Raw genomic sequence first — 27,012 nt, forward strand, 5'->3', positions numbered from 1 at the left:
ACAGATACTGCGTCATTTCATTTCCCCCCAAAACCAATTATTATTATTATTATTATTAAATGCGGAGTTCACGAGCTCCCGTGTTCCCACTCATATTGAGCGACCCTGTACTTCAACCCTGTATTTCAACGCATGAGCGACTTCTGAAAGCAGCGCACCGCTTCCAGCAGTCATCCGCGGTCCGTATACTCCTCGTGCTTCTCGCTCGCATGATGGCAGAGAAAACGGGACATATATGTGCCCTTTTCTCTCCTATCATGCCGCTCTGGTACGCGGCTCAAAGTATATGTCGCCCTATGATTGATTACGGAGGCACTTTTACTTGGACTTACGTTGGAAGCGTTCACCGGAACCGGAATGGTTGTCGATGGAACTGAAAGAAAAGGCAACGTTATCAGGTTTACGGGCCTGGCCGCTGCTATTATTTTACTTACTTGAGGAAAATTCGGGGAATGTGTCTGGGATGGACAAGAGAGAGTGGTATTAGATTCATGCCCATGACTGGCACCTGCTGCATGCATATATATGAGATGTCCGTGTAGCATAAAAGGCTATGTTCCTCGCCTTTTAGACTAGAGGAGGTCGACTAGAAGAGTGCACGTACTTCAGCACGCACTAAAGCGCTGTTGTGTGCTCTAGTAATGTGGGATGTGCGTGTCTGTGGGTTCGTGACGCCAGCAGGGACAAGTAACTTTGCGTGCGACAAAAGCATGCGCAGTTACCTCACGATCCTTAGCAGGAGAAGCAAAGGCGGCTCCTATTTTTTTTTTTCAGCGTATACATCTCTTTCCTTGCATAGTGAAATTACGGCGTCGTAATAGTCGTTGTTACATTTTTATGCCCGTCGTTCAGAAAACTCAACATCACCACCATCACCCGCGCAGTTTATCAGTGAAGGTTTCAATATGCTCCGCAGTTCCGGACACTCGACTTCTGTTCCGTCCGGCTTGCTTGAAATAACTTCAAACGGGTAATACTGGTTTTTATAGGCATTTTCACGACCCTCGGGAAAACCGATTTACTAGGCTATGCGGAGCACGAGCACAGCCAACTGCCCAATATAGCGGCGCCCATGGAAAAATGAAAAATTGGTTTTGAGGAAAAGGAAATGACGCAGTAACTGTCTCACTTATCTCGGTGGACACCCGAACCTCGCCGTAAGAGATGGGATAAAGGAGGGAGTGAAAGAAGGAAGGGAGAGGTGCCGTAGTGGAGGGCTCCGGAATAATTTCGACCACCTGGGGATCTTTAACGTGCACTGACAGCGCACAGCACACGGGCGCCTTAGCGTTTTGCCTCCATAAAAACGCAGCCGCCACGGTCGGGTTCGGACCCGGGAGATCCGGAGTTCCCGGGTCCGAACCCGACCGTGGCGGCTGCGTTTTTATGGAGGCAAAACGCTAAGGCGCCCGTGTGCTGTGCGATGTCAGTGCACGTTAAAGATCCCCAGGTGGTCGAAATTATTCCGGAGCCCTCCACTACGGCACGTCTCTCTTTCTTTCTTCTTTCATTCCCTCCTTTATGCCTTTCCTTCCGGCGCGGTTCAGGTGTCCTCTGATATATGAGACAGATACTGCGCCATTTCCTTTCCCCAAAAAGCCAATTATTATTATTATTATTATTATTATTATTATTATTATTATTATTATTATTATTATTATTATTATTTACAGCCGATTTGCGATGCGTGAAGATAGGCTAGATATGTACCTTGCGTGTAGTTGTACGCCACATATCCGAGGACGGTGGTGAGCAGGGCTGCCAGGACGATGGCGAAGCGGGTAAACTGCGTCGAGATGTCTGTAGTCGTCAGCTGAGACTCGTCAAAATTTCTGCGCTTCGCGAAGTCGAAAATGAAGGCGACTGTGCAAATTTGTTGTGTTTATGTTGGGGGTAAATGCAAGCTTAGGGTGTGCTCAACATGCTTTGCCTTCTGTGCTGTAATTTCCTTATTAAGTGATGCAAATGAAAGATATATTGAAATAGAAGTTCAGGTGTCCGTTTTCTCTGGAGAGCATCACTTTTTCATGCAATCTACACAAGCGACAATACTATTTTGCCACCAGGGATCCACATCGTCCCTGCGTAATGAACTGAAAGCAGCGCAGATAACACGAAACAGCGTAGTTCCTGCGGTACCGCAGGCGTTACAAACTACTGATTTGAACACAATTAGGCGCAAGACTAGTAACAAAAATGTCGCCAGGCGCTACGCTAACAACCCATTTTAACACTACACTAGGCAGAATAGATAACGCACAAAAGTCGCCAGGCGCTACGCTAATAACTCATTTTAATAGTTATACACTAGGCACAAGACAGGTAACACAAACAAATTCGTCCCTCTTCCAGGGTACATCTTTTCTAAGACTGTATATAGAATTAAGAGCTATATGCTGCATCATCTGGTGAAAGTCAGTGCGCTTATGTAGTCCCTGCATGTCGCCGTCGAAGAATGGGGCGGTTATTGACGACAAGTGCCAATGAATCCCTGCACTGGTTAACGCTTCGCAGGATGCGAAACGCGTAGCCGCCCCCATCGCTTCACGACGCCTGAAGAATCACTGCTGGTGGGGACCACATCGACAAGGGATGTGGTCCTTGAAGAGAGGGCGTCACGGACCCTTATTTAATGCAAAAACTTTCAATGCCACCACTCACAAAAACGTCACAGTATACAGAATACAATAAAGAGGTTTAGCATAACGCGATTTTTGCTACTGCGGACCATGTTCCTCGAGGCATGCGCAGGTGGCCACGAGGGGCGCACACCAGCCACTGCACGGGCGCAGAACTTTGGGGTCCCTGCGGAAGCGGAACGCGGTAGTATATATGTTGTGGATTGCACTATGCTAAACCTCTCTAATGATTACTGAACACCCCCGTCCCGAATACACAGAGGTTCCACACAAGAAGCTGGCGAGTGATCCCTTCTCAGAGTAGCGTAAATGCTGCGGTAAGTTTACGCCACAAGCAAAAACACGCGCAGTGTATCGGCTAAGCACCAATGTGCAAAGAATGCAGGGACAGAAGCCTCAGTACTCCTCAATTGGGAGTCGGGTAGCTCTAGGTACAGGAAAATATATACGTGGCCTGCATAAGCGTTTTGCGCAAGTGCGCACGTATGTACCGTCTTTGCCAAAAGTAACCGAGCAGCCGCGCCAGTGGTCGGAGCGGGCTCGCAGCCGAGAGGCGGCGCTGCTGTGGTGCTATCTTCGACGCTGGCCGCTGCTCACCGACTGCGAGTGTAAACTGGCTGACGTAAGCCTGCGCCCTCGCTCAGTATGACAGCACTCCAAAGGCGTGAAATTGCTCGCCGCACATACTACCTGCTTGCTTCTTATCATTCAAGGAAGGAGGGCGAGAGCGCGGGCTTACATCACCCAATTTACGCTCGCAGCGGCCACCGCCAGGTACCGCAACGCCGCCGCCCGCGGCTGAGAGCCCGCTCCCGCTGCCATCGCGGCTGCTCGGTTACTTTTGGCGAAGACGGCGCAGTGCATACAGAGGTGATGATACTATTTGCTGCCGGAACACAAAAGCGCGCAGACAACTCCAAGTCACTAGCCCGAAGGAAATCACCTCACCATGGACTGTCTGTACGATGAGCAATTTTCGTTTACCATCCTTCAATTCCGTGACGGGCTGCTCCGGTCAACCGGCTTCAAATTCACGTGAGGTATTTGTGAGGTCCGTGCATTCGAATGTGGCAGGTTCCACCCTTAAAAGCTCTGCTAGACCTTTTGAGCGTCGTATATAAGCTCGCTCAATCGCTAGACTGTGTTGTCATGAACATATGTTCCGAATAATACGCTTCTAGACGCAGCAGATAACCCAATACCGCGCTCAAAAGTTTGCGAGCCCTTTGCGCCGACTTTTCAAAACTCGTTCCGTCATCCGTGCCACAGGCATATACGTCACGTACGTATCTAGGTTTAGAAACGGCTATCGGTCAGATTCAGACGTTACGCAGGTACCATGGCGAGGCCAATCCGTAGAGTAACATACTCTATGGCCAATCTGGCACGTCAGCAAGCTCCGCCCCTCCCCCGGAAATTTCCCGCGCGCGTCGGCAGCCGAGCGGAAAGCCCGGGCGGGGTAGTGGGGCAAGCGGAGGAGCGCTGACTTTTGAGAGTGCAAAAAGTGACGAGAGGAGAAATAAAGGCGCGAATTGACATGCTGAAATTCATATTTTGGCTGCAGATTCAAACTTCATGGAGGATATTCGCAAAGCGGTGTCCTTTCAACATCCAATTTGCAGGCATACCGTAAGTTTATAGAATAGTGTTGCAAGACCACTTTAACATATGCTTCTTAACGCCTGACTATAGTCAAGAAACGTGTCCTCTTTCAAAACTTTTCGGGGCGAGCCTTCAAAGAGTCGCGTCACATTTTTATAGAACAAGAATCAGCGTGCCTGCGACGACAATATATTCCTCGATATCCGCGTTTGCTAGCGATTGTTAGAACAAAAAGAGCCGTGGCTTTGTACTTACACCCGCTTGAATTGACCTGAAACAATAACAGAAAATAACTTCAGTATCGGCACATACGTAAAACCACGCAACACAGTTTATTCAGAGCCCTGTCGTCACACCCCACTCCTTCTAAACACATCATGAGAGGACTTCAAAGGGGCGGGGGTCGAGAAACTTTCTGTTGGCAGATCGTACCTATTCCTCCCACTTTTCTACAAACAAAACTTAAAAAAAAACGCAGCGTGCAGATGAAAGCTCTCTCCTCCCTTCCCCCAGGTGGGCTGGAGACGCCTTTCTTATCTCTCCTTCTACTTCTGAAGAATGCCTCGTTGATGTTTTGCAGCTAGCTGACTGGCTCTGTGTATTATGTGCAAGTGTAGTAAATAGTATATGAATGATCACTCTTTGTTATCCTCCCTTTTTTTCCTGAAGCGAAGAGGAATGCGTAGCGGAATAGATGCACAGCGCCAATGTGTGTGTCTGTATGCGAGTGTCCGCTGTAAAAATCAATGTAACCTGCACATGATGTCACAAAGAGAAGCTGTGGACAAGGTGATAACTTTTTTGGAATGAAATAGTAACGCAGAAAGAGACACGAAAAAGCCGAGAAAGACAAGGACACGCGCTAACTCTCATGTGTCGTTATTTGCAGCCAGGCCAGAAAATATATACGGAAACCATGAATACCATGACGTGCTCAGCCCACTGCATAACAAAAAATGACAAGTCACGGAAAAAAAATGCACAAAACCGTTCAAGAAACTTGATTTCAACATTCAAAAGCTTGACAGACGTACCGCTAACACAACTTTCTCCCTTATAATTCTTCCTAACGTGAAAAACATTTAACAGTTCACGTGCCGTTTTATCGCGACCTCTGCCTAGGATTCTTATCTCATTCAGCCGCGACTCACACGCTGTGCAGTTCGCACAGTTTTCTGCCAGATTTGTGCCTCCGCCCATTAACGCCCGCAAATGCTCCCCTGCACTGTCATTTACGCAGCACAAAGTCACGCACCATCTAGCCCATCTACAAGTTTTGCTAAAGAGGATGATAAACTGATCAGATTAGCGCGTAGCTTTTCGCCGTGCTCCTGGACACTCGCATGGCTTATACTGCGTCGGTGTGACGTCAAATAGGGACACGTCATCCGGCCTGGCTCACCTGGGACCGGGTAAGCCTGCGGCCTGGGCATGTTGCGCACCTGTTCCCCTTCGAGGATGGGCGGCGGTCCGGGCGGTGAGTTGGACACCAGCGTCTGGATCATGCTGTCGGGGCGGCGCGCCTTGGCCTTCTCTTTCCACGACTTGTCGGGATACCTGGCCTTTCGCGCGCGGCCGGAGCTGGACCGGCGCTCGAACTCATCTGGAGGGTCTTCGGGTAGTCGCAGCTGCATCGGGAACCCCAGGAAGACTGTCTCTTTGTCCGCTGTGGGTAGCGCCTTTGTCCGCGGCGTTGGTTTCTTCTTCTTCTCCTTAGTGTCATCACAACCTGCCGACCGGATAGTGAGCTAACTGCCCACCGTAGCAGGTGGCAGTTAAATCAATGATTGGTTGGATTGTTAGCTCGGGAAGAGCAACCTTGTTCGAACAAGGCCCATCGCAGGGCAGTGGCGCATCGCTTAAGCCGCTGCACTATTGAGCCAGGAGAGGTAAGTGAGGACTCCTATGGATCTATGAATGTGAAGCAGAGAATCACCTTCTGCATATATGGGAAATAACCCATTACGCTATCGTGTCATACCCTTAAGGCGGAGCTTAAGTGTCCCCTCCAGTTCTTGCCGTAACCATGAGCGCTAATTTGTTTAATTTTCTTGGAATCCGCTCTGTTGCTCTAATAGGCCATCAAGCAAAACAGTGCGAACATATGGGTATTTGCTCTGCTGCGTCTTAAAGTTTACGTTCCAAAATGCACAGGCATTAGGAAACCCTACAAAGTATCCCGGGGAACCATCGCTAGGCTTTTCCCGTTGTCAGATTCACTATGGCAGCTTCATTACAAGGGTTTAAAACGCAGAGGTGTTACTGAAACTGAGGCAGTGCCCACCCAAATAACTTTCTGAGCAAACGGCATCGAATCGTGTGTTCAAGATAACTTTATTGCCGTCGATGTAGAGGCCCCTCCGCTCCCTCAGTCAGACCCTAGGGGTCCTCCAAGGGAGAGGGAGCCCCGCAGGGGGGCGTCTTCCACAAAGCGTCCCGTGCCAGACGGATTGCTCGAGCTTGCTGCTCAGGAGCCAGGAGGAGAGCATCCCAGGTTTCTTTCTCTGTGATTTCATCAATATGCCCGGGAGAATCGGGGAATTTCCGAATGAGATGATCCTGATTAGCTGCTATCCCGCATTTGGTGCAGAACTTTGGAGGTTCCGCTCCCTCCCCGTATAGATAAGAGGGAAAGAATCGGTTGGTTTGTAATCCAGCCTCTGCACTCCTTAGTGAGAGACCGATCTGGAGGTGGGAGGTCTAGTCTGTCATCCCTGTGTTCAGCCGTGATTTCCGTGTACGTGATGAGCGGGTCCTTTGAACCGCGTAAGGGTGATTCCACGGCCGCCCGGGTGTAGACATCTTGAGCGAGACTCTTAGCAGCCTCATTGCCTGGAATCCCCTCGTGAGCAGGGACCCATATGATGGAGATCTCTCGATCCAATACCGATTGTCCAAGAATATTAACCGCTTCTTTCGAAGCGATCCCCTGATTAAAGAGTCTCACTGCTGTGTTCGGTGTGGCTACTTGCTGCCATTTCAAACTTAGCCGCGTTCTTCAACCGATTTGTAATCGACACGACCAAGGTGATGGGGGTTAGTGTGCTGCAGCCATCTGGTGGCTGGAGGCGGAAGCTTTAAGCGCGTCGTGGAAACCGCGCCAACTGAACCAACCCGAAAAGATCCCACAGCTCCAATACAGTGCACTATATACTGTAGCTCCGATCCTTGGGAGGCAACAACTCCCAGCCTTTGCTCTGCCACCGATGGGGTCTACGTTATTGCCTATCCACTGAAACGTACGAAATCTGCCCTGGCGCGCACCTGAACTGTCTCCCATGTCGGGCAACACAGATGCTCTGGGTGCTATTGGTACAGCGTTTGAATTTGAAAGGTCTCAAAACGCTTGCTGACTGCTAATCTATGTTTAGTGCTCCATTAGCTGTTCTCTCGGTGAGGGTGGTAGTCCTTGTGAAATAAGCGCATATGCAAGCAGCATTTTGCACTACGCATCGCACATCGGACTGCGAATTTCGAAGCAATGCAGTAAAGCCGGGATATATCGAACCCGGAGATATCGAATTACTGTTTATATCGAAAAATTAGGACATCCACTGGGAAAGTCCACGCAAAACTATTGTACTATTGTTCGCGTTTATCGACCTCGCGTTCAGTGGAACATTCGATATATCAAAAGGCGCGCCGCGCCCCTGCAAATGGCGCTTCTCCTAACGGCGCTCTTCGTTCACTTTTCGCGCGAGGGTCGGCAGAGCCGCCTTGGGCACCTGCTGGCAACGCTACCGCTTCGAAACAGCGTGACGCTACGTGACGAGGTGAACGTGAGGTGGGCTTGAAGGTGGGCTTCGGTCGCTTGCACTCATTTTCAGCGCCACGTCGTCATGCGGTGAAGCCAGCCTAACTAACCAAACCCTAGCGGCGGTCCTCGCCTGGCACGCTTAATTCGCTGCCGTAGGTCCAGAAACCAGCCGTACATTAATTTTAGTGATATTACTCTATTTGTGGTATGCTGGTAACAGCTAATATTAGACGCCTTATGATAGGCAGTGGTTAGTGAACTTAGTTCCAAAGCACCGTCCGCTGCGGCTTCGATGCGAAGCAGGTTAGGCCTAGCAACGCCTAGTGAGCGATGCGCTGCCATTTCGCCGGCGAGCGGCACGTCGCTGCAATAAGTGCGTCAATATATAAAAAAAGTGCCACGTGTTATTGTTTCTAGCTAGGTTGCAGAAAAGCGTATACCTGTTAACATTTTTTATACCATGAATTATCAATATATCGAACTATTTGCAATCCGCATAGAGTTCGACATATCCGGATTCGACGTCGAGCCCAAAGTTATAACAAACCTGACGATCGCACGGATTGCGTTCGTTGTATCCGAGGTTCGTAGCAAGTGGACTTTCCATTTTACGACCAAATATACTAATTCAGACATAGCTGGCGTACATTCTTTAAGCATCGCGTCATCGCCGTCTGCTACGCCGTTACAATGCCCGTCATCATCATGCATGCTGCTTCACTGGAGATCCTTGACGGTGCTTTCTAAGCTGTTCAAAACAGCCACGTGTTTCTCACCCGGATCCTTGCTGCCAGCGATCTGCCTTTGGAGACGCGATGTAACTAACCGCCGTTGTAGTGTGCTAGGTCGGCCTACTTGTCATCGCAAACTTCAGATTCGGGCATGCAGTTGGGTGTTCGTACTTCGCCAGACTTCGTCATGCATGGCTCTGCGAAGTCTGCGTTATCATACGAACCAATGAAGTCATCCTAGCTTGCGATGTCAGCTCCGACCAAATGTTCATCAACGACGCTTTCGACAAGTGCACGTTCGTTTGACCACATATATGTTTTAGACTGTGTCATTTGTGTTTCCTGCACCCATTCAGCGACCCATGGCGGAGGCCGTCTGGGTCAGCATGGCATGCCACGTGTCTTGTATCCGAAGTCTTGACGTTGCTGCAGTTGATTGATCACCAACCGTGCGCAATAGTTCCGGCTTCAACACTGCCCCTCTCTAGCACCCGCCACGTTTCTCGATCTATTTCATACATATGCCGATGCGGAGTAGGCCTTCTGGCCCATTGGCGCTTGCTTGGCCGGCAGTTATCAACAGTTTCAATGCCGCCTTTTTTTACTGCTTTTCTGGGTCGCCATTATCTTTTTTTTTTTTTTTTGAACGGTGTCTATACGGCTGGGAGACGCTATTCGGTGTCCGGGCTTGCGAGAAGCGTGAGTCCATCGACGGTGGGGACGAGTTGACAGCCCCTCCTCGTTCGCTATAACCGACTGGTAGGTGCACAGTTGTTCGTTATATCTGAGACGCGGCGCCATTGCCACAATGCGGATTTTGACGGTAGCACCCAATTCGTACGTAATAACTGCAGCCGTCATAAGTGGGCTCGGCTGTATATTGCTTAGAACCGTAACGTATGTGAAGCATATAAATGGTTTCAGGGCGTATCCATCACTTCGACTGCCTCTTGTACGGCCGTAAAACAGGTGCATTGCCGAGAAAACCGAGTTTTAAAATTTTCCCACTGCTCTATTCAAACTCATGACGCCCATACCGAAAACGATCGCCGTTTCGAAGTGAACAGAGGTGTTACCTAGTCCCAGAGATCTGCGCTAAGAAAAAAACGTCTCTACGTACTGCAGTTTGCTTGCGAAAACGCCCGGGGATGGCAACACATGGATTTCATTTTTTCAAAACTTTCATAAAAGCTACGTTTTCGGTGCAATTGCAAATCGTTCAGTGTCCCTGGCGCTGCGATATTTTGCCGTGATGGTGACATACCGATGACATCCGTTGTTGAGGCCGTAAATCTGGTGAAATGTCAGAACTCCTGAGCATGCGGTATCAGGAGCAAAGTCCGTACTCATCCCAGATATTCATAATCAGTTCGTTGTAACACAATCGAAGAAAGACCTCTGGAATGCATGCGACATAGAGTTTCGAGCAAAGCGTCAGCGGGAGTGCCCTGAGGTGCGCGCCACCGAATTATCTGTCACATGGTGTGGGCATGTACTCAGAATTCTCACGTTCCCCCTTCCCCTACCTCTATTCTAGAGGCATGGGAGACTGCCCTCCTCAACTGCTCCACACTGGTGTCCCAAAGCGCTCTGGTAAAGCGGGCGCGAGACGGGACCATGCAGCGGGGTATTCTGACCCCCCGAACTCTCTTTCTGAGCATTAAAAAGTTTTTCACCATCCCCACCACCGAAGTCGCAGCATCAAACAGTAAAGTTTCCCGAAGTCACGAAGTCGTACAGCAATGGTTTTTCTTCTGATCGCAGCTTCTAACTTTTATCGCAGGAAACAAAAATGGGTCAGAAAGTGTATCTTAAACGCTCGCGGTTCGATATTCCGCGATTCGTTAAAAACTGCTCTCAGAGGTGGCGCAAATAGATGGCAGTGCGGGGCTCGAATCCTAGATGGCGGTACGCGCGCAGCCGGAAGCGTTGGCCGGAAGCAGGCCGGAAGCTGCCTCCGTCAATGCGCCACTGCCCTGGGCCCTGGGCTGCTGGGCGGACTCCAAAAACGCCGCGCCGTAGGCTCGCGCGAGCGTGAAAACCGCGTCGACTGGGACCCGAAACGATCCGACAGCTCCGATCCTCGGGAGGCAAGAAGGCTCAGCCGCCGCTATGCCGCCAATGGGGTCGCTGCCTATCCGCTGAAACGTACTGCGGAAGGACCCCGCGCGCGCGACCAACCCTACGTTCTTTCTCGCCTCCAAACGAAAACGGTGAGCGGCTGCGCCGGCGCGCACCTGCGCTGTCCTCCTCCGGAGCGATGCGGCAGCAGCATCGATGCTCTGCGTGCTCTCCCGACATATATCGGTCACCGATTATACTTACCGCTGGAAGATGAAACGGCTCAAAACACTTTCTTGCTGGTCGCGAACGCTTCTTCTGTGTTGGGTAGTGCGTGTGACAGTAAAAGTCTCCGTCTCCTTACGCTCATGATCAGATGTATTGGACATGGCGAACCACCGTGATGCCTTGCTCCAGGACGCGAACACTCGCTGACGCGTCATCTAAAAGTTTCCAGTAATTTATAAGCCATAGCGAAATACTAATTGAACGGAAAGCGAAAGAAAAGGACACGCGTACTGTATGTGACTGATGTTCTTCAAGTGTCAGCAGTTCGAACTGCGTCATTAATTATTTTGAAAATCATTGATCGCGTACGCGTATATGGCCGCTGAATTAGTAGAAGAGAAAAATGTGTGTATAATCTCGATAGCTGTTGGGTACTTTAGAGCTTAGTTGTTTCTTAAAGGGGGCGTCTATCGACAAAGAGGGCAATAAAACAAAATAAATCAATAAAGCGCATGCGTTAACAGGTTACCATCTGTAGTACGCATAATAATTTATCGGCACTGGGGGCACTTGGTCGAAGAATCACGTGGAAGGCAGGAAGAGACCTCTAATAAATTTTGAGCTCCGATTTGAAGGCGCTGATAACGATTCCGAAGACAAGTAAACACTAAGCTGCGCCAAATGTCAGATAGGTAGCTTTCCTGCATGACACCGGTGTCGCGTGGAAAATACCAACTGACCCTTGTCACTGCTGTACGTAGTTTTATGTAAAGTGCTGGCGCTGGTATATTGGTTTCACTGTTGCATTAACGCAACAATATGTTGAAAGCATCTGGTCGTAAGTGGTGGCACATTATAAGATTTCATATCTGCCTTTGGCGTTTTTTTTTCTGTTTGCATAAAAATTTACTGTTGTATTTCTTTTTCCCTGTCATCCTGGCCGATAGAAGTCGAGATTAGTGTAGCTCATCATGGGAACGAGAGCAGCCGCTTGTAAGTATACCAGCATTTATGAATTAGCTATGTTCATACCATCACTATTACTTGCATTTGTCCCCAGGGTTTTATGTGCGAATGTACCAAAACACAGTTGAAACTGAAGACCATGTGTTGTTCTGGTTAGAACAGTCTGCTGTAATGGCACCTATGCAAGTCTTTGTTTTTGACTTCTTTGCCATCAAATGAAAATTTTGAGCCGCATGAAAATTTGTTTTCCTGCCATTCCAATCATTTTTTTTTCTGCAGAATATGTTTATATATACGCACAAGAAAAAAAATTAACTTTGACTTTGACTGCATTTCTTCAGAGTCTGATACTGTGCTGCACATACACAAGCGTATTGAAAGAGTTACACATGGAAGAGGCTTTTCTACAGATGGCCTTTATTCATATCAGTGACAGTAGCTCACTTTGTGTCGTTTTCAATCCTTTATCTTCAATGTTGTATGCTATGCCTAAATTAAGGATGCGGTGCCTCATGAACTTACAAGATCTAAAAAGGCTGCTTCGGCCACATCCACACTATTGTCCACCGCTGTCACCTCTGGTCTTTTTTTGGTCTCTGTATTCTCGCCTCCATGTTTTTAAAAGCTTCTTTTAGTAAGAAACATGCAGTGGAAATGGAATGATGGAGTACTTTCTCCATCATTCCATTTCACAACAAGAAGTTGTTCACGCTGTATACCTGAGACCACTCAAAACTGGTATCACATTGGTTAGACATGAGAATCTAAACGCATGTTTAGTTTGAGTATATTCACAAGGCAGTCATTAAGAATACAATATTGACTGATCAGTAACTGTTATAACTGATTGTGTAACACTGCTGAGGACAGGGTTCTTTTAATCTGTGCTGGTGCATTAATGCTATACTTCCATGAAGTTGGAATGTCAGAATGCCCCTATAATACCAAGATTTTGCTGTGGGCTTAGTACCATATGTGGTCAAAATCAGTGTGATCATTTTCACTGCAGTGTTCCTCACTGCCCACAGCATAACACTTCAAAACATTAATTTAATGTACAGGTTCCCATATAAGTTTTTGAGACACGGAAGCCACAGTTGTATCATTAATTTAATGTACAGGTTCCCATATAAGTTTTTGAGACATGGAAGCCACAGTTGATTTTCCTCACTGTCCAAAAGGTTGGGCCTGACATTGAAAGGCTTACTGTGCAGTTCACATAGGAAATTGGCTGCATACTTAGACTACCAAGAAATTAAGCTTTTTCATGGTTTCCTTGTTTCAGTAACTTCTGTGGACATTTGCACTTTTATGTCCCAACTTATTATTTGAACTCTGTGTTGTTGTGTTTTAACTGTGGAATTATTCTTTCAGTCACCGCCAAGATTCGTAATCTGCACGACTATCACACACGAATTTTGCATGGGCTCCCCCCTCTGCCGTCAGGGGTGGATGTTGCTAACACACTCAAGTATTTTTCCCAGACACTGCTCAGGTATGTTTGCAGTGTTGCCTTGCATGAATTGTGTATTAAATTTTATCTATTGCTTGTTGAATTTTATGTATGATAGAATATATGGCCCAATTGGCGTTTTTTCTTCTTTTTTTCAAAGTATATTCTACTGCAGAAATAGTTTTTCATCATATGTGGGTCCTACCGCAGCTCTGAAACATATTCACTGTAGATGTATATGTTTTCGAAGTGACAGATAGGCTGTTGTTGCTTGTTCAATTTTACTCCTAGAAGCCTACATCTATCATTATTGCAACTGTTGATAATTTTTAGAACACTCACTTGTAAATTTGTGCCCAATTTACATATGTTGTATATGAATTGAAGCAAGGTGGAATGTAACTATGAGCGCAGATCCTGGCATATCCTGTTTTGTTTTTCTTTTTCTGCTTCAGCTTTAAAATGAGATGTGTTCAGTGGAGGAAAAAAAAAATCATGGTCTCAAAACATGAACCTGTGTCCCTCGCAACCTGTGTTTACAAGTACTCTCTCCTCATACAGAAATGCTTGTTTTCCAGTGTCCTCAAGGATGTACCGAGCATTCCGCTTGACATGATCCGCTGTCACGAAAAGGACCATGCTCGAACGACATTATTTCCGAGCCTAGACTACAAGGCACTCTACCATGCCATTGTGCAGTTGGTGGATGCTGTGCCTGTCATTCAATCTGGAGCTCATGGTGAGTGAACTTGGCTGTGCAGTCATTTCGCAAAGAAGGCGGGACAACAATACGAGGCACAAACAAGACCGCACAAAGCGCCTTGTGTGCTCCTGTTTGTGCCTCGTCATGTCGTCCTGTCTTCTTTGCGCAGTTTTAAAATGACTGAACTCAATAACGAACCAGCCCAACTTCACACCTTACTTGGTTATGCACCCAACGCCAGTCACCACAGAACTTGCATAGCAAGCAAATGGCAAACAGCTTGGTTGGGGTGCTTTACATACTGGAAAATTATGGGGTTTGCACTGCTGTTAGCTTTAGCTGGCAGGCTAAATAGCTTGATTTAAAGTAGTTTTACTGAGACAGCTCACTGGTACACATTAGCAAGCATGCCTTGCGATGGCATCCAGCAGATGAGGTATAGGAGAGCCGTAGGAAACTAATTCTGGACTCTTAGGTTTTTTAGTTGACTGTACAATTGTTGACTATCATTTTACCTCTGGCTAACACATTTGACAAACTGTGTTGGTACCATGAATTTGGCAAGGCATAACTTTGATGAGCAGGTGATGGCAACAGTGCAGTAAGGAAAGCCATTCCAGCCATAAGGAGCTCCTGGAAAGAAGGATACTGAGAAGCTAATGATACAGACGCAAAGGTGGAAAACATGGAGCAAAATTTGAAGCAAAACTTGTAGTGATGGTCTTATGACCGGATGGGCTCAGGAACAAATGCAGTGCTCACCATCTTGCATCCTATATTCAGAACTGACCTCCTGTATATAGGAGAGGGCAGAATGCATAGGTTTGTTTTTGCGTGTGGGTGGGCCATCGTGGGCTGCCATTGGCTACACAGATTAAGTAGTGTAACCCTGTAAGAGGAGAAATCATAGCCAGTCAAGTCCAAAACACATGTGGTGTGTTGTTTATATAGTAGCAGGTTAGACAAGGATGGTCAATTAAGTGGGATGTGATTTGCATTGCTGCCCCAATAATAATACATCTCCATTTTTTTTCTGAGATTTTAGGCGTGAGAATGGTGCATGCTTGTAATTAAGACTGTGGACAACCATATTGTGCCTTCTCAGGCTGTGAAGAATGACTGCAGGGCACAAAAGTATATAGTATAATAAGCCTTAGGTCTACGCAGAAAGGGGTTTAAGCAAACTGAAGAGACATTCATAATTCTTGACAGCTATTGTTATTATATTCATGCATATCTGGCCTGCACACTGAAGCCTTCTTCTTGGCTTAACAACAAATTACTGTTTGTCGTAATTCACAATCTATTTTTTCTGCTTTTCGCTTCAGCTCTTGGTTACACAATCCTGAACACTCTGGCATGCCTGGTTCCATTCCTGGAGCACGAGTATATGGACACGCTGCCTTACATCGTGGCCTCTTCCATGGCCTTGTTTCCGGCATCGCTGCATAAGGACATTGTTGACATGCTCTGCAATCACCTCTTACCTTACACCATCAGTGAGTTGCATTCGGTGTGCACGTTACCTTTGCTGTTGCGGTTGGGGCCAGGAAAGTAGGTTTCCTTGTTTCTGTGGGGATTACAAAGAATTTTATGGAACTTCGTGCTGCTCTTTGCTAGAGCATTTCTTTTATTTTTCTGCTTCCTAAAAATTATTAGTTTCATCATTGCCTAAGTAATGTGTAGTGGGATACAAATGATCTTTTAAACAATTTCCAGTTTCTGCTGCTTTGCGTAAGACACACAATCAGTTGTCAAATTTGTGATGCCAGTACTGAGCTGATTTTCTGCTCCTGAAAAAAATGAGTAAGAGGGCAATTTTGAGGTAAGCCATTATTGAAGCAATGTGGGCCTTCTAATCTCAATGGGATGAGAACTGTGTGTTGAGGACTTTTCCTTTATTTTTCAGCTAATCCTGTGGATGCAGATGCCCTTAACTATGCCAACATGTCCACCTCAGCGGTAATCATGATGGTATTCCAGTACACTGAGAATGTGGGTGAGTGGACTGATGCGTTCTGCGAAGGCTGGTGGCAAAAGTATAGCAAAAAAACTGATAGCTTTTTTTCTAACAGTAAAGGCATAAAATTAGGGACAAACAAGACCGGACAGTCTGGGCCTGGTATGTTCTGCTTGCTAACAGCCTTATGGACAATGTGGAGACTTCCTTGATTTTGTGCGTGTAGGAATGCATGGTGCTATTGATGGCTGACTGTTTAACTACTTGATTAGCATTTTTATGCTTTTCTGTTAGAGTATCAGTAAACATTACATTCTAGAAACTGAAGACCCAGCTCTGGCCAACATTTATTCAAACTCTTTTGTCCCATCAATATGAAGTATATTAAAAAGGCATATAAATCCCTTATATTTCTAAAAAAGTTTCAGTCCCTTTCGAGTTCACTTTACAGACAGTCGACTGTATTTTGTAATTTGAATGAACTTGCAAGCTTGTAAAGTGATAATAGCACTTGTAAAAGAGATAATTGTAAAGATGAGAGTGCTACATGCAAGAAAATAAAATATCTGTAAAGAGTACAACAAAATTATTAATTCGATATGAGCACAGGGAACCTGTAAAACTCGACCTAGACTAAAGTTGTCTTTGCTAAAGCCATGCCACAAATAGTGCCACTTATCAAAGCATTGATTGGCACTGGGCTTATAATTTTGCCTAGTTAAAGTTTTAATTGTGTAATACAGGCATCAACCTCTGCTCCCTTATGTGAACCAAGGCTCTTACAAAGAACTTTGTGTTACCAGTGACAGAAAAAAATCTTTAAGAGCTGTAAACCTAGCCCATGATTGCTGGAAGACCTTTCCAAGAAGTCTACATTTCTACTCCGATATCACCTGATATTTATGTGCAGAATGTGTTTGGAAGGACATTGTTACAGATATGCTGAAATGTGTAGCTGCTTTCAGGCTAGAGACAGTTTGCACAGGTGAGTGAATGATGAATGAAGGATTCTTGAATGAATTAAATGTTAGTGAATGAAATGCTGTTGTGGTCGGCAGTAAATTTGTGTTATTATTGATTGCACCTTGGTACACTCAGCTGCATTGCTCACTTTTTTTCTCATCTATCTTTCGGCAGCGTACCAGACCCAGCTGCTGGAGTGTCTGATGAGTCTGAAACGAGACATTGTCAAGGCAAGTTTAAGCTGTTTTCAGTGCCTTCAATGCCTGTGTGTACAGGGAATGTCCTGTTTGTGTCTTTTGCATTACAAATTTTTAAAGCTGCTGAAGCTTTGAGGGATGTTCAGAGGCCACTGCTAGATAAAAAAAAGGGAAGCACTTTTTAGTGACTTCTTTAATGAAAAAGCATGATGTTATCGTTATTTCTGCCATAAATGCTGGTCATGGATAGAATTTGCGACAAGTCTCATGGGTGGAAACAAAATTTGAGTTGTCTATGGGGAGAAGCTTTCACCAAGGGTAAAATTCGATTGCTTTTTATTTGTTTCAATGTCATGAACTGTGAGACTTACAGCAGGGAGTTCATAACAGCTTCAGTGTTCTTTAGTGAACTAACCCAGTTTGTAATAATGGAGTTAGGCATCCACCCAAGTGCAGCCATGTGGCTACAAAGGAAAGTTATTCAGCTTCCACAGAAACTTTGTAGTGAAAGAAAAATTCGCCCTGGTCTGGGGTTCGAACCCGGGACCACCGCTTCACCTCGGAGGAGCTCCTCTACCAACTGAGCTAACTGGGACAGCAAGCTTACGGTTGGGCGAGAGCGCATTGGTTAATAACTCGAAGTGGGGACATAGTTGGTGAAATGTTTCGGGGAACCCTCAGTTTGATGTCTCTAACAGAACTAGTTGGGACTAAAAAAACTGCTGGCTCTTTAAATATGTGAATTACTTTGCTCATTGCTAGGAAGATGCTGAAGCTGTAATTAATCGTGACCTTGTGGTGTTTTGTGAAGAGCATTTTTTAAAGATTTTTTACAGATTTTGCACATCTTGAGCTTATGCCTTTACTCAAAGCTTTACACATCACAATTTCAGGGGCCTTCTTTTCTTATTGACAGTTCTTTCTATTATTTGTATGTATTACCGCATGCACCCTTGGTTATAGTACATTATTTTGTGTTTTTTCTTTGTTGCAGGTTACTTTGTTATATGGCTAGGGATCTTCTTTGTTGCTTCATTTTAATAGAGACGGAAGCCCTAGATTTTAGCAAGAAGGTCTAATAGTGTCCTATGCAGTTTATTCACATGTGGTCAGAGTTGAAATATGCTTTAGTGTTTTGTTGAAGTGAAAAAATGTGCTAATGTGAGTGTATGCAAAAGTCAGCAGCAACAAATATTTCTCTTCACTGCGGGGAACGTGGAGGAGCTGAATATTCTGGAGATTGGCTTCCCAGGTTCCTCTGAGATATCTTCGTGACACTAAGCTGGACCACAAACGGTGCCCATATAAACGGTGACAGAGCACCTCTAGGACACGGAACTGCGCCACGGATGGCGACAGCTCTTAGTTTATGTTTATCAGGAGGGTCACTACTTTGGAGCAGTTGCTTGGAATGTAGCGCATGGCTGGTCCTGCCGGTGACTAGCAAGACCCTCAGGCTCTGCACTAACCCACCGTTGTGGGCAGGGAAGCAGTGAGAGGTGGCGTCTATTCATTGCTGCAGGACCTGCTGTGCGTGATCGCCCATGGCACGGCCAAGGCACGGCACCCAGCGGTGGAGATGCTCTTCCACTACTGGCCCACACTTAACCCCATGCTTAGGGACAAGAAGGGGTTCTCAATCAGGCACTCAGGTTGGACTGCCACAGTGTGCCATGACTCTGCATGTCCGTACTGAGCCAGCTTATCAAACCTTGTCAAAACATGCATGAGTGTAGTGTGCATTGGCTGTCTATCGCTTCAGGCTGTGTCAGAAAACTGCATTTGCTGACCATGACCGTTTTGCATGCATGAACATAGGCATGTCATTGAAAGCCTTCCCAGTCATCTTCTTTGCTTGGACATAGAATATCATGCTCTCAGGAAAGCAAGAATCATGCATGCAGACACGAGCTCATCAGTACATGAAATTAACTCAGCTGCTAAATCAACTTTAGCTTGTAACAGGAACCATTCTAAGCTTTTCAAGATGTGTGCAATCCAGCCATTACACATTTTTTTAACAGAGCCTTGCAAGGAGCATAAGAGAAAGTGCTTCCTGTCATGTCAGGGGTGATGTGTTGATATACTTTAAGGTTATTTGGTGCATGGTTTTTTATTCAGCAAAGTTGGGCTCCAACTTGGGTGCAAACTAGTGCAATGCAGCCTAGCAATATATTAACACAAACCCAGACATGCTTACATCTAATTTGAATAAGGGTGAAAGTTGTGGTATTTCGATCTGTATGATATGCTATAAAAATGTGACTATCATGGGTGCACGGAGCAGCAGGGCACAAGCTTTGTACAGGAAATAAAAATGGCATATGTCTACCACCAGCTATAAAATATAGCAGAGTTGGTTGAAAAGCAGCGGGACAGTTTTAACTAACTCTGATCAATGCTCACAGCAAGTTTTGTACTAGTGCAACACATTACATGGTGCCATTTGTTCAAGTGTACCACCAGCCTCATCACATAATATGAACAAGGTTCATAATTTTCAGCGGTGTATGAAGCACAACGTTCATTAATTGTACTGTAATCTGTGAAAATTTTGGTAAATAGAGGTTTGTTGGAAGCTGAGTAATTAAATTTGACAACTGCCCATTAAATGCTTGTCACTCGTGCCACATCTCTTCCTTGCTTATTGCAGCATAAGCAGTTTATTTCCAAGGTAGTCCAGCCATCTACCTGTAATAAATTATTGTCACCCTTATGTCATTGACTGCATTGGAAATGTACACTTCAACCGCATGGTACATGCTGCTGTGGCCTTCATGCAACTCAGATGCGACCACCGTACTTCCATAATTAACTGTGTGCAACTCAATTGGTCGATCTGCTTTCCTGTGAGCTTTCACTGTCATGCTTCTTTACCTATAAAACGAATGTTGACAGAAGGTCTACATTTGTTTTTGATATGTCCAAGGAATGTGATGCATGCCTTAATAAGCTTGGTTATTTTACTGTGACTAAACTGGAATTATAAAACCTGTATTGCAACTTTCGTGCTTTTGCGAGGTAGAGCTTACAGAAAGCCGGCATTTAATTTTTATTTGGTACTTTGTAGACGTTCAGTTTTCCCCTTAGTTGTATCAAATTTTAGCATGGGCTTGCCGACTAGTGCAGAGCCACAGGGTTGACGGCGTGCTTTTTAAGTATTACTAGAGTTATCCCAAATGGAAAGCATGAGAGAAAGATCTGTGAAGAAGCGATAAGCTCTATGACCCTGCAAGCTTCAGTGGCCCGGGCCTTAGCCTGCTTTGATTGCTGCAACTGAGTAGCAGTAGTGCTTCATAGTAATACTGAAATGGCTTTAGCACTTAGCAACTCACAGCTTTTAGGCAGAGCTTGTATGCATGTTGCCTCTCGTAGGTTTTGTTTTTCTTTTACTACTTGTGATCAGGAATAAAAGATACTTAGCAGGGCAAAATGTCCTAATTAGGTAGCGCTATTTGAGTTGACATATATATGAAGCACACGGAGTTGAATCAGGATCCTGAGGCAGTTAAACATTCCTTCTTGAGCTGCTACTATAGTATATTTTCAATCAGGCCAGTGCACATACTGCAGAATTTTATTATTGTAGGTGTACCTGAGCTAATGATCAGTTCGACAGACTTACTTGCCTTGTTTGTCACAAGATTTTGCTATGTTAATTATAAATGCTGCTTATGTGCAGCTAGTTTCTCTACGGTGAAAGCACCTTTTTTCACAAAATTCCAAGATGTTGCTGATTGCTGTCTGTCTCCAGACAGTACAACAAGGTTTTGATCAGCCTTAGAGCTGTAGTCATTGGTAACTGCTGCTAGAGAACACAGTAAGCTTGTACAGCCAGCCAGTTAAAGTCTCTGCCGAAGGTAGTGCGCACACTGTACGTGTGTTTGAAGCCAGTGCTTTGTCACTTGTTTGTTTTCTGTTGTTCTCATGTCGCTGCAATGCTCTGCAATTCAATGTAGACATTTCTGCTCACTGGAATGCCACCAGTGCCATACATAATCCAGGACATAGACCAATGTCAATTCCAGTCATATGTGCAGTGAGTTTCTTATTTTTGGTGCATACTTTATCATTATGACCGACAGTAAAGGGCAGACCGCTGTAAAGTTTATGTATGCTACTGGCTGGTAATGACTTGAATGTATATTGCCAGTAGAAAAAAGTATCTGAATAAGTAAGGAAACATTTAGTGCATCAACTGAACCTAACGTGATTTTGTGACAAAAAAAGTAATGTGTTCAGTGAACACTGTAACAAACCTTTTCTTCGCATGCAGCCCAGCCTGCTGTGAAAGGAAATTTTTTTTCCCCTAGGAGGAAGTAATTAGTCTGGGCAAATAGGTAAAAAAAAAAAAGATGCTAAACCTGGTGTCCTGGACATTTGCACTTGTCCTGGAAAAGGTTTTTCTGGCAATGCATTAATAGATGGTGTGCAACCCAGTGTGCGTTTTTGCTGTGAAATATTTTTTTTTTGTCCCTAAGCGGTGTGATTTTTCATACCTGAGTTCTGAGAATGCTGTCCCCTATTTTTTCTTTTTTTTTAACTAGAAAGGAAGCAGGAGGATGTGTGTGCGTGTGTGTGTGTGTCTGCCATTGAATTGTGTGTCTCTTTCTTTCTTGTGCCCTGTGGTCATCCTGTTGTCTCTCCCTGGCCTCTGCCCCCGTTTAACTCTCTGTCAGGATCTTGCCCCATTGGTAAGACGTCTCTCTCCTGTATACCTGTGTCAAAGCTCTCCAGTGTCTGCAGCAGCCTAGCATCTATCAATTCAGTTTATTACTCATTTTCTATACTGACAAGTAGGTAGTTGAGGTAGGTAAGAAGGTTAGTAAAAGGAGGTCTACAGTTTACCAAGGAGTGGGTTTTTAGATTGAAGTGAATGCCGGTGATACTACCTAAACCTGAGTAATTGCAAAGTTTAGTCGTAGCATAGAGCATTGAAGGTGTAAGGTTTGTACATACATACTCCAGATTCACCTATTACTGAGGGAATTTCGAAAAGTTCTATGCTGCTTAACCCTTTCAGGCATAATTTACACAAGTGTGTATATTGTGAATTCGCAGTTTCTTATGGGAGTGTGCTGCAGCTAGGTGTGATCTCTTTATTCGAGATGAATTTAACATTGTTCATATCACAACTGAGGTACATTTTTGTTTCCGACTGAAATAATATTTCTCTAAACATTGAACTTGGTAGCATGTCTGTTGCCATTTTCGTGCATGGAGATTTTGCGACCGATAACAATATATTTTATTACATGTACATTGCTAGCGTCATGTGCATCCTCAAAAAAAAATTTGCAATTCCCTGATCCGTCAGGTACTCATTTGACAAATTATGGTGATTCGATGTTGCAGTTTTAAACAATTCTGACACTTTGTACAACTTTGGCACATACCTGCAAAAAAAAAAAAAAACTGTTAGTGTTTTGCGTTACAAATCTGAATAATTGGCTTTCTTGAGGCCTGCAGAGACTGTTTAAGCAGAAAAAATAAATTTTTAAAAAGAAATGGCAAGCAGGGCCTAAAAGGGTTAAATTTTAAGGAGCCAAGTCACTTCTGTGTTTCAAATGGGACCTTTTGTACTCCGAGTGACAGCGTGCTAAGATATTACAAGATATAACAGCTGCTTCACTCATTGCAGAACTTTGATGCAAACCTTCTTCTCTGCCAAGTTATATCCTCTTGTGTTTGCCCTCAATGCGTTACTCCCGTGACCCCATTTCTCTGAACATTGCATGGTGTGGCATCATGCAGTCTTGTGTTAAAGTTGGGACGTACGGAATGCTCTTGGTGATCAGGTGAGAGGCAGGAAAATGAGGCAGGGCCCTTTACAGGCAGGCATAGAATTATTATCCCGAAGACAACTCCGTACGTGCATTGCTGAATATTACGTGCGGTGTATAAAAATGAGCACTTTTGAGTGGAGTATCAGTGGTTAGGGCGCTCAGCTACTGAGTCGGAGGACCTGAGTTCAGTCCCAGCATGGCGGCCACACTTCCATGGAGGCATAACGCTAAAGGTCCCCATGTGCAGCTCGATGTCAGCGCATGTTAAAGAACCCCAGGTGGCCTAAATTTTCCTGAAGCCCTCCACTATAGCGTCCAATTATAGCCCATGTGTTGCTTCAGGATGTTAAACCCAACAATTAAAAATTTTTTACATGTGCGTTAGAACATAAATATGGGCAAACAAACAGAATGGAAGGATCTACAGTGCAGGCTGTTTGTGGGAGTATTTCCATGAAACGCACGCATAGCACAGGAGGTGCTAGTTAGCACGTTGTACATTAGGGGCGCTGTGCACAGCAGAAGTTAGTGGTACCACCATGGGATGGCTCTGTGAGTGCTTACGTCAGAAACTGCAAAGCATGGATGGAGTGAGCGTGAGAATGAGTAGGGGTCAATGGGCAATCTTTCTCCGAGTTTAATGTTTTGTGTAATGATAGCATAAACATTGCATTGGGGTGGAGTCTACCAAGAGTGGGGAGGAGGTTTGCACAGGTGAGGGGGTAATGTGCTTGCATTGCGAAGGCTGTGGTGTAGGGGAGGAGTTGTGTGAACAGCATATGCACTAATGAGCACGTGTGATGCCGATGTCAAACCATCATAAAGGGATGGTGCAGACAAGTTTCCATAGGCACATGCAGAGGTGCTGGTGTACGCTGTAAGAACCAGTGGGAAGCTGTGTGGATATGATGGCGCGGTGACATTACAACATGTGTATAGGGAGCAGTGTGAGGCATCGTAGTCACCAGAGGGCACTGCTCGCCAGCATTCTGTGTAGCAAGCTTTCGCTCAGTTAACTATTTGTGCAGCGACGATGTAGATGTTGCATAATTTTTTTTTAGCTTTCCTTTCATTGTAACATAGGCCTTAATGATTGCTGTCAAAAACATTTCGTTTGAGGAGTTGATGATTTTGCACTATATCAGAATTATAGCAAACTATACCTGTAAATACGACACGACATGCTATTATTTGTAAACAGCTGTTTTTGAATGAGCTAAGTTGATAAACATTCAGTATCAATCAAAGTACTGTTTTGTTCCACGTGTCAAAATTAACTTTTGAGCTGCATTACTTTTTCTTATTTTCATTATAAACGTGCTTGCCATATATCTTGCCACTGGGTTATAGGTATAGCGTAGTAAGCTAGGCAGCAGTGTAGATATAGACAAGAAGCCCATGCAGGTTGCTTCAGATTGTCTTGAATGCTCTTCTTTAGGCTGGAAGCCACTTATGTGCCAACGAGAGAGTTGTGTCAGCTTGGAAAACAAGGAAGCCTATAAGGTGAGAGGCTTTTTTTCATATCTAGAAACTTATCGTGAGCTGGGCTAAAACAGAGAATAGTCGGAGTCAATGCAGCCATAAATGAAAGAGACATTTTATTTTGCGCCATTGTTTTTGGCTAGTAAACATTACTTTTTAAATTAATAAACCCTTGTGTGCTTACTGTCGGATGCTGCAAAGGAATACTGGGGCAACACTGCAATTACTGATCTTGAAATTTTCTTGACCAGTGCATACAGTTTACGTCCTTGTTTAAGTGCTGAATAGCTATTTTACCATGCTATGAGTATTTCGTCATCAGAGGGAAGAGGAGGGAGTTTGTTGTGTGGGAAAGGCAGGTTGATCAACCTAATGCAGTTTGGTTTTATCATTTGTATTTTGTGCCAGGTATGCGTGTTGGTCAGTTGTTGCTTAAATGCTAGGTTGAAGTGCACGTGCACCTCATAGGCTGGCAGCACATTAATGGCCCTCTACATCTGTGGACAGATGTGCCTCGACCACTCCATTGCCATTGCATCGGGCGAGCGGCCGCCACCTCTGTTTGTGTGCCAGGGGTGTGCCGACCAGATCCGTCGGGAGCATGGCCCCAACCATCTCATGGATGTGCTGCTGCCCATGCAGGAGATCTCGCTGCACTGTGAAAACAAGGTTAGCTGCATGAAGCCTCTTTCCCTATAAAAGCAGCTTGACAAAGGGGCCTAGTGGGAGAGGAGGCTGGCGCAAAAGTCTGGACAGCTGTTTTGCACCCATAGTTCTGCAGTGAACTTTCTTTGGTTTTTGTCATTGTTGTTGTCGCCATCTTATGTCATCAAAAACCCACATTCACTTGTTGGCCAATAATAAATTTAGCTAGATTGGTCTTGGTCATAGGGCCAGTGTGCACTCGAGAGTGCACTCAACAACAACCCTTCCATCATCATGTCACCCAGTTGAGCTTTAGAATGGATGCTGTGGTGAGTTAGTTCACTGGTCGGGTAAACAAGTTATAACTTTGAAAAGCTGGTACAACGTGCCCCTAGCTTGATAGCTTTGGTGAGAAAGGATGGTTTTGTGTTTACAGATATATGTTCTTGCTTCTTGTGGTGGGAATGTTTCAGCAATCCCTTATCTTCTTTTTGGATTGTATAAGTATTTGTAAAGCTCTGTATAAGCCTTGCTGGTGCAGCTCGTTAACTTTTTCGTTAATTTTTTTGCCTTGTAGCATGATGTATATGTACATGTGCCTGTTTTCATGTGCATTTTGTACCACACATGTCTTGGACACCAAGATTTGTCTGGCAGCATTGTAAAATAAAATAAAAATAAAGTTATAGGAGTTAAAAAGGGGAAAAGGGCAGACCCACAGAGTAGGGCCTTAGCATTTGATGAGACTAGGAAGGATAAGTGGTGCCGAAGTGCCTTTGTGGGCACAGGTGTGGAAGTAATGTGGGTGAAGCCAGTCTCCAAGTGTGCAGGGCCTGATGTTCGGTGGCAGTGAGTCGAGAGCAGTTGCTCATACATGGTCGTAACTGGCACAATCTCAGACGAGGTGGGGCTCAGAAGCTGCTATGCTCTGTTTGGGGGCACGGTAAAGCTTATCTCTCTGTTTTTCACCTCTCGATATAGGAAACTGTCTGGGAGCCTTCTATCCCAGTTGTCAAAGCCAATGTTATGTTTTAAGGAAGGAAAGGACAGAGCTACTACTGGCTCAGCCTTCTTTGTGATATCTAGTGTAGATTTACTGCAGCCAAATGGTGTTCATATGGTGCGAAATTTCAAGCACTGCATGGTGAAATCTTCGTTAAACGTTTCCAAGTTGAAGCTTCTCCGTAACATTTACTCTCTGCTGGTGTGCAGAACTGCAACGCCCGGGAGAAGTCTGCCAGCGTGACCTGCTTCTCCATGGAGTGCGCCAGCTTTAACGGCAACCGGCCCATCCGCTACTGCGGCCAGTGCTTCCAGGGCAAACATGCGGGCAACAATGAACGTGCCAGTCAACATGTGGCCCTGCGACCCATCCCAAGTCCCTGGAGCATGGACCGCGAGACACAGCTCTATTTCGTTGAAGCCATTGTCAGGTGTGTACATATATGCAGTTTCTTTGCACTGAAATTATGTGAAACATGTGGTAGCCAGAGTAGTTTTTAATTCTGGTGGTAAATAGGCAGGAGGGGAGATGGCAGCCATTATAAGTCTCACTTTCTTTTGCAGACAGTAGGAGATACAGCTTGAGAAGGCACCATGCATCATTTACACCTGTGTAGATTTCATTGTCTAGTACAACTGTCAGTGCCGCTTTCGAATTTAAAGCTGTAAATCTAAAAGCAGCATTCAAAATTTTAGAAAACAACGTGGAGATACATTTTTAGTTTGAAATATGAAGTGCCACTTGTCTTTTTGGATGCCATAAACATTGCAGATTTTCATCTTTTATGTTTTCTCATTACAGGAGACCAAGAGTTTTTCCTGTGTAGTATAATTTTA

The 27,012-nt window shown here is 45.3% G+C and overlaps 2 protein-coding genes across 3 annotated transcripts in view; one reads left to right on the forward strand and one right to left on the reverse strand.

The window, feature by feature from the left end:
• Positions 1–322: 322 nt before the first annotated feature.
• On the reverse strand, positions 323–6,023 carry LOC144135233 (uncharacterized). Its single transcript, XM_077667968.1, has 5 exons — positions 5,644–6,023; positions 4,497–4,512; positions 1,711–1,786; positions 435–458; positions 323–373 (listed from the first exon to the last, which is right to left on the reverse strand). Exons 1-5 carry the CDS (start codon positions 5,873–5,875, stop codon positions 344–346), a joined length of 378 nt encoding a protein of 125 aa, XP_077524094.1. The 5' UTR covers positions 5,876–6,023; the 3' UTR covers positions 323–343.
• Positions 6,024–10,696: 4,673 nt separating this feature from the next.
• unc79 (UNC-79 domain-containing protein) overlaps positions 10,697–27,012 on the forward strand; it is a 75,592-nt gene continuing 59,276 nt past the window's right edge. Inside the window, exons 1-12 of one of the 2 annotated variants that reach the window (XM_077665693.1) lie at positions 10,697–10,942; positions 11,966–12,011; positions 13,359–13,479; positions 14,016–14,176; positions 15,469–15,639; positions 16,050–16,139; positions 17,238–17,293; positions 18,783–18,912; positions 21,940–21,954; positions 24,485–24,549; positions 25,036–25,197; positions 26,386–26,606. In XM_077665693.1, coding sequence (XP_077521819.1) covers positions 11,990–12,011; positions 13,359–13,479; positions 14,016–14,176; positions 15,469–15,639; positions 16,050–16,139; positions 17,238–17,293; positions 18,783–18,912; positions 21,940–21,954; positions 24,485–24,549; positions 25,036–25,197; positions 26,386–26,606 — 1,214 coding nt within the window. In that variant the 5' untranslated portion in view covers positions 10,697–10,942; positions 11,966–11,989. The remainder of the gene's footprint in view (positions 10,943–11,965; positions 12,012–13,358; positions 13,480–14,015; positions 14,177–15,468; positions 15,640–16,049; positions 16,140–17,237; positions 17,294–18,782; positions 18,913–21,939; positions 21,955–24,484; positions 24,550–25,035; positions 25,198–26,385; positions 26,607–27,012) is intronic. The other variant, XM_077665695.1, reaches the window with a different exon arrangement.

This window comes from Amblyomma americanum, chromosome 5, assembly GCF_052857255.1.
Source record: "Amblyomma americanum isolate KBUSLIRL-KWMA chromosome 5, ASM5285725v1, whole genome shotgun sequence".
Classification (NCBI taxonomy): Eukaryota; Metazoa; Arthropoda; class Arachnida; order Ixodida; family Ixodidae; genus Amblyomma; species Amblyomma americanum.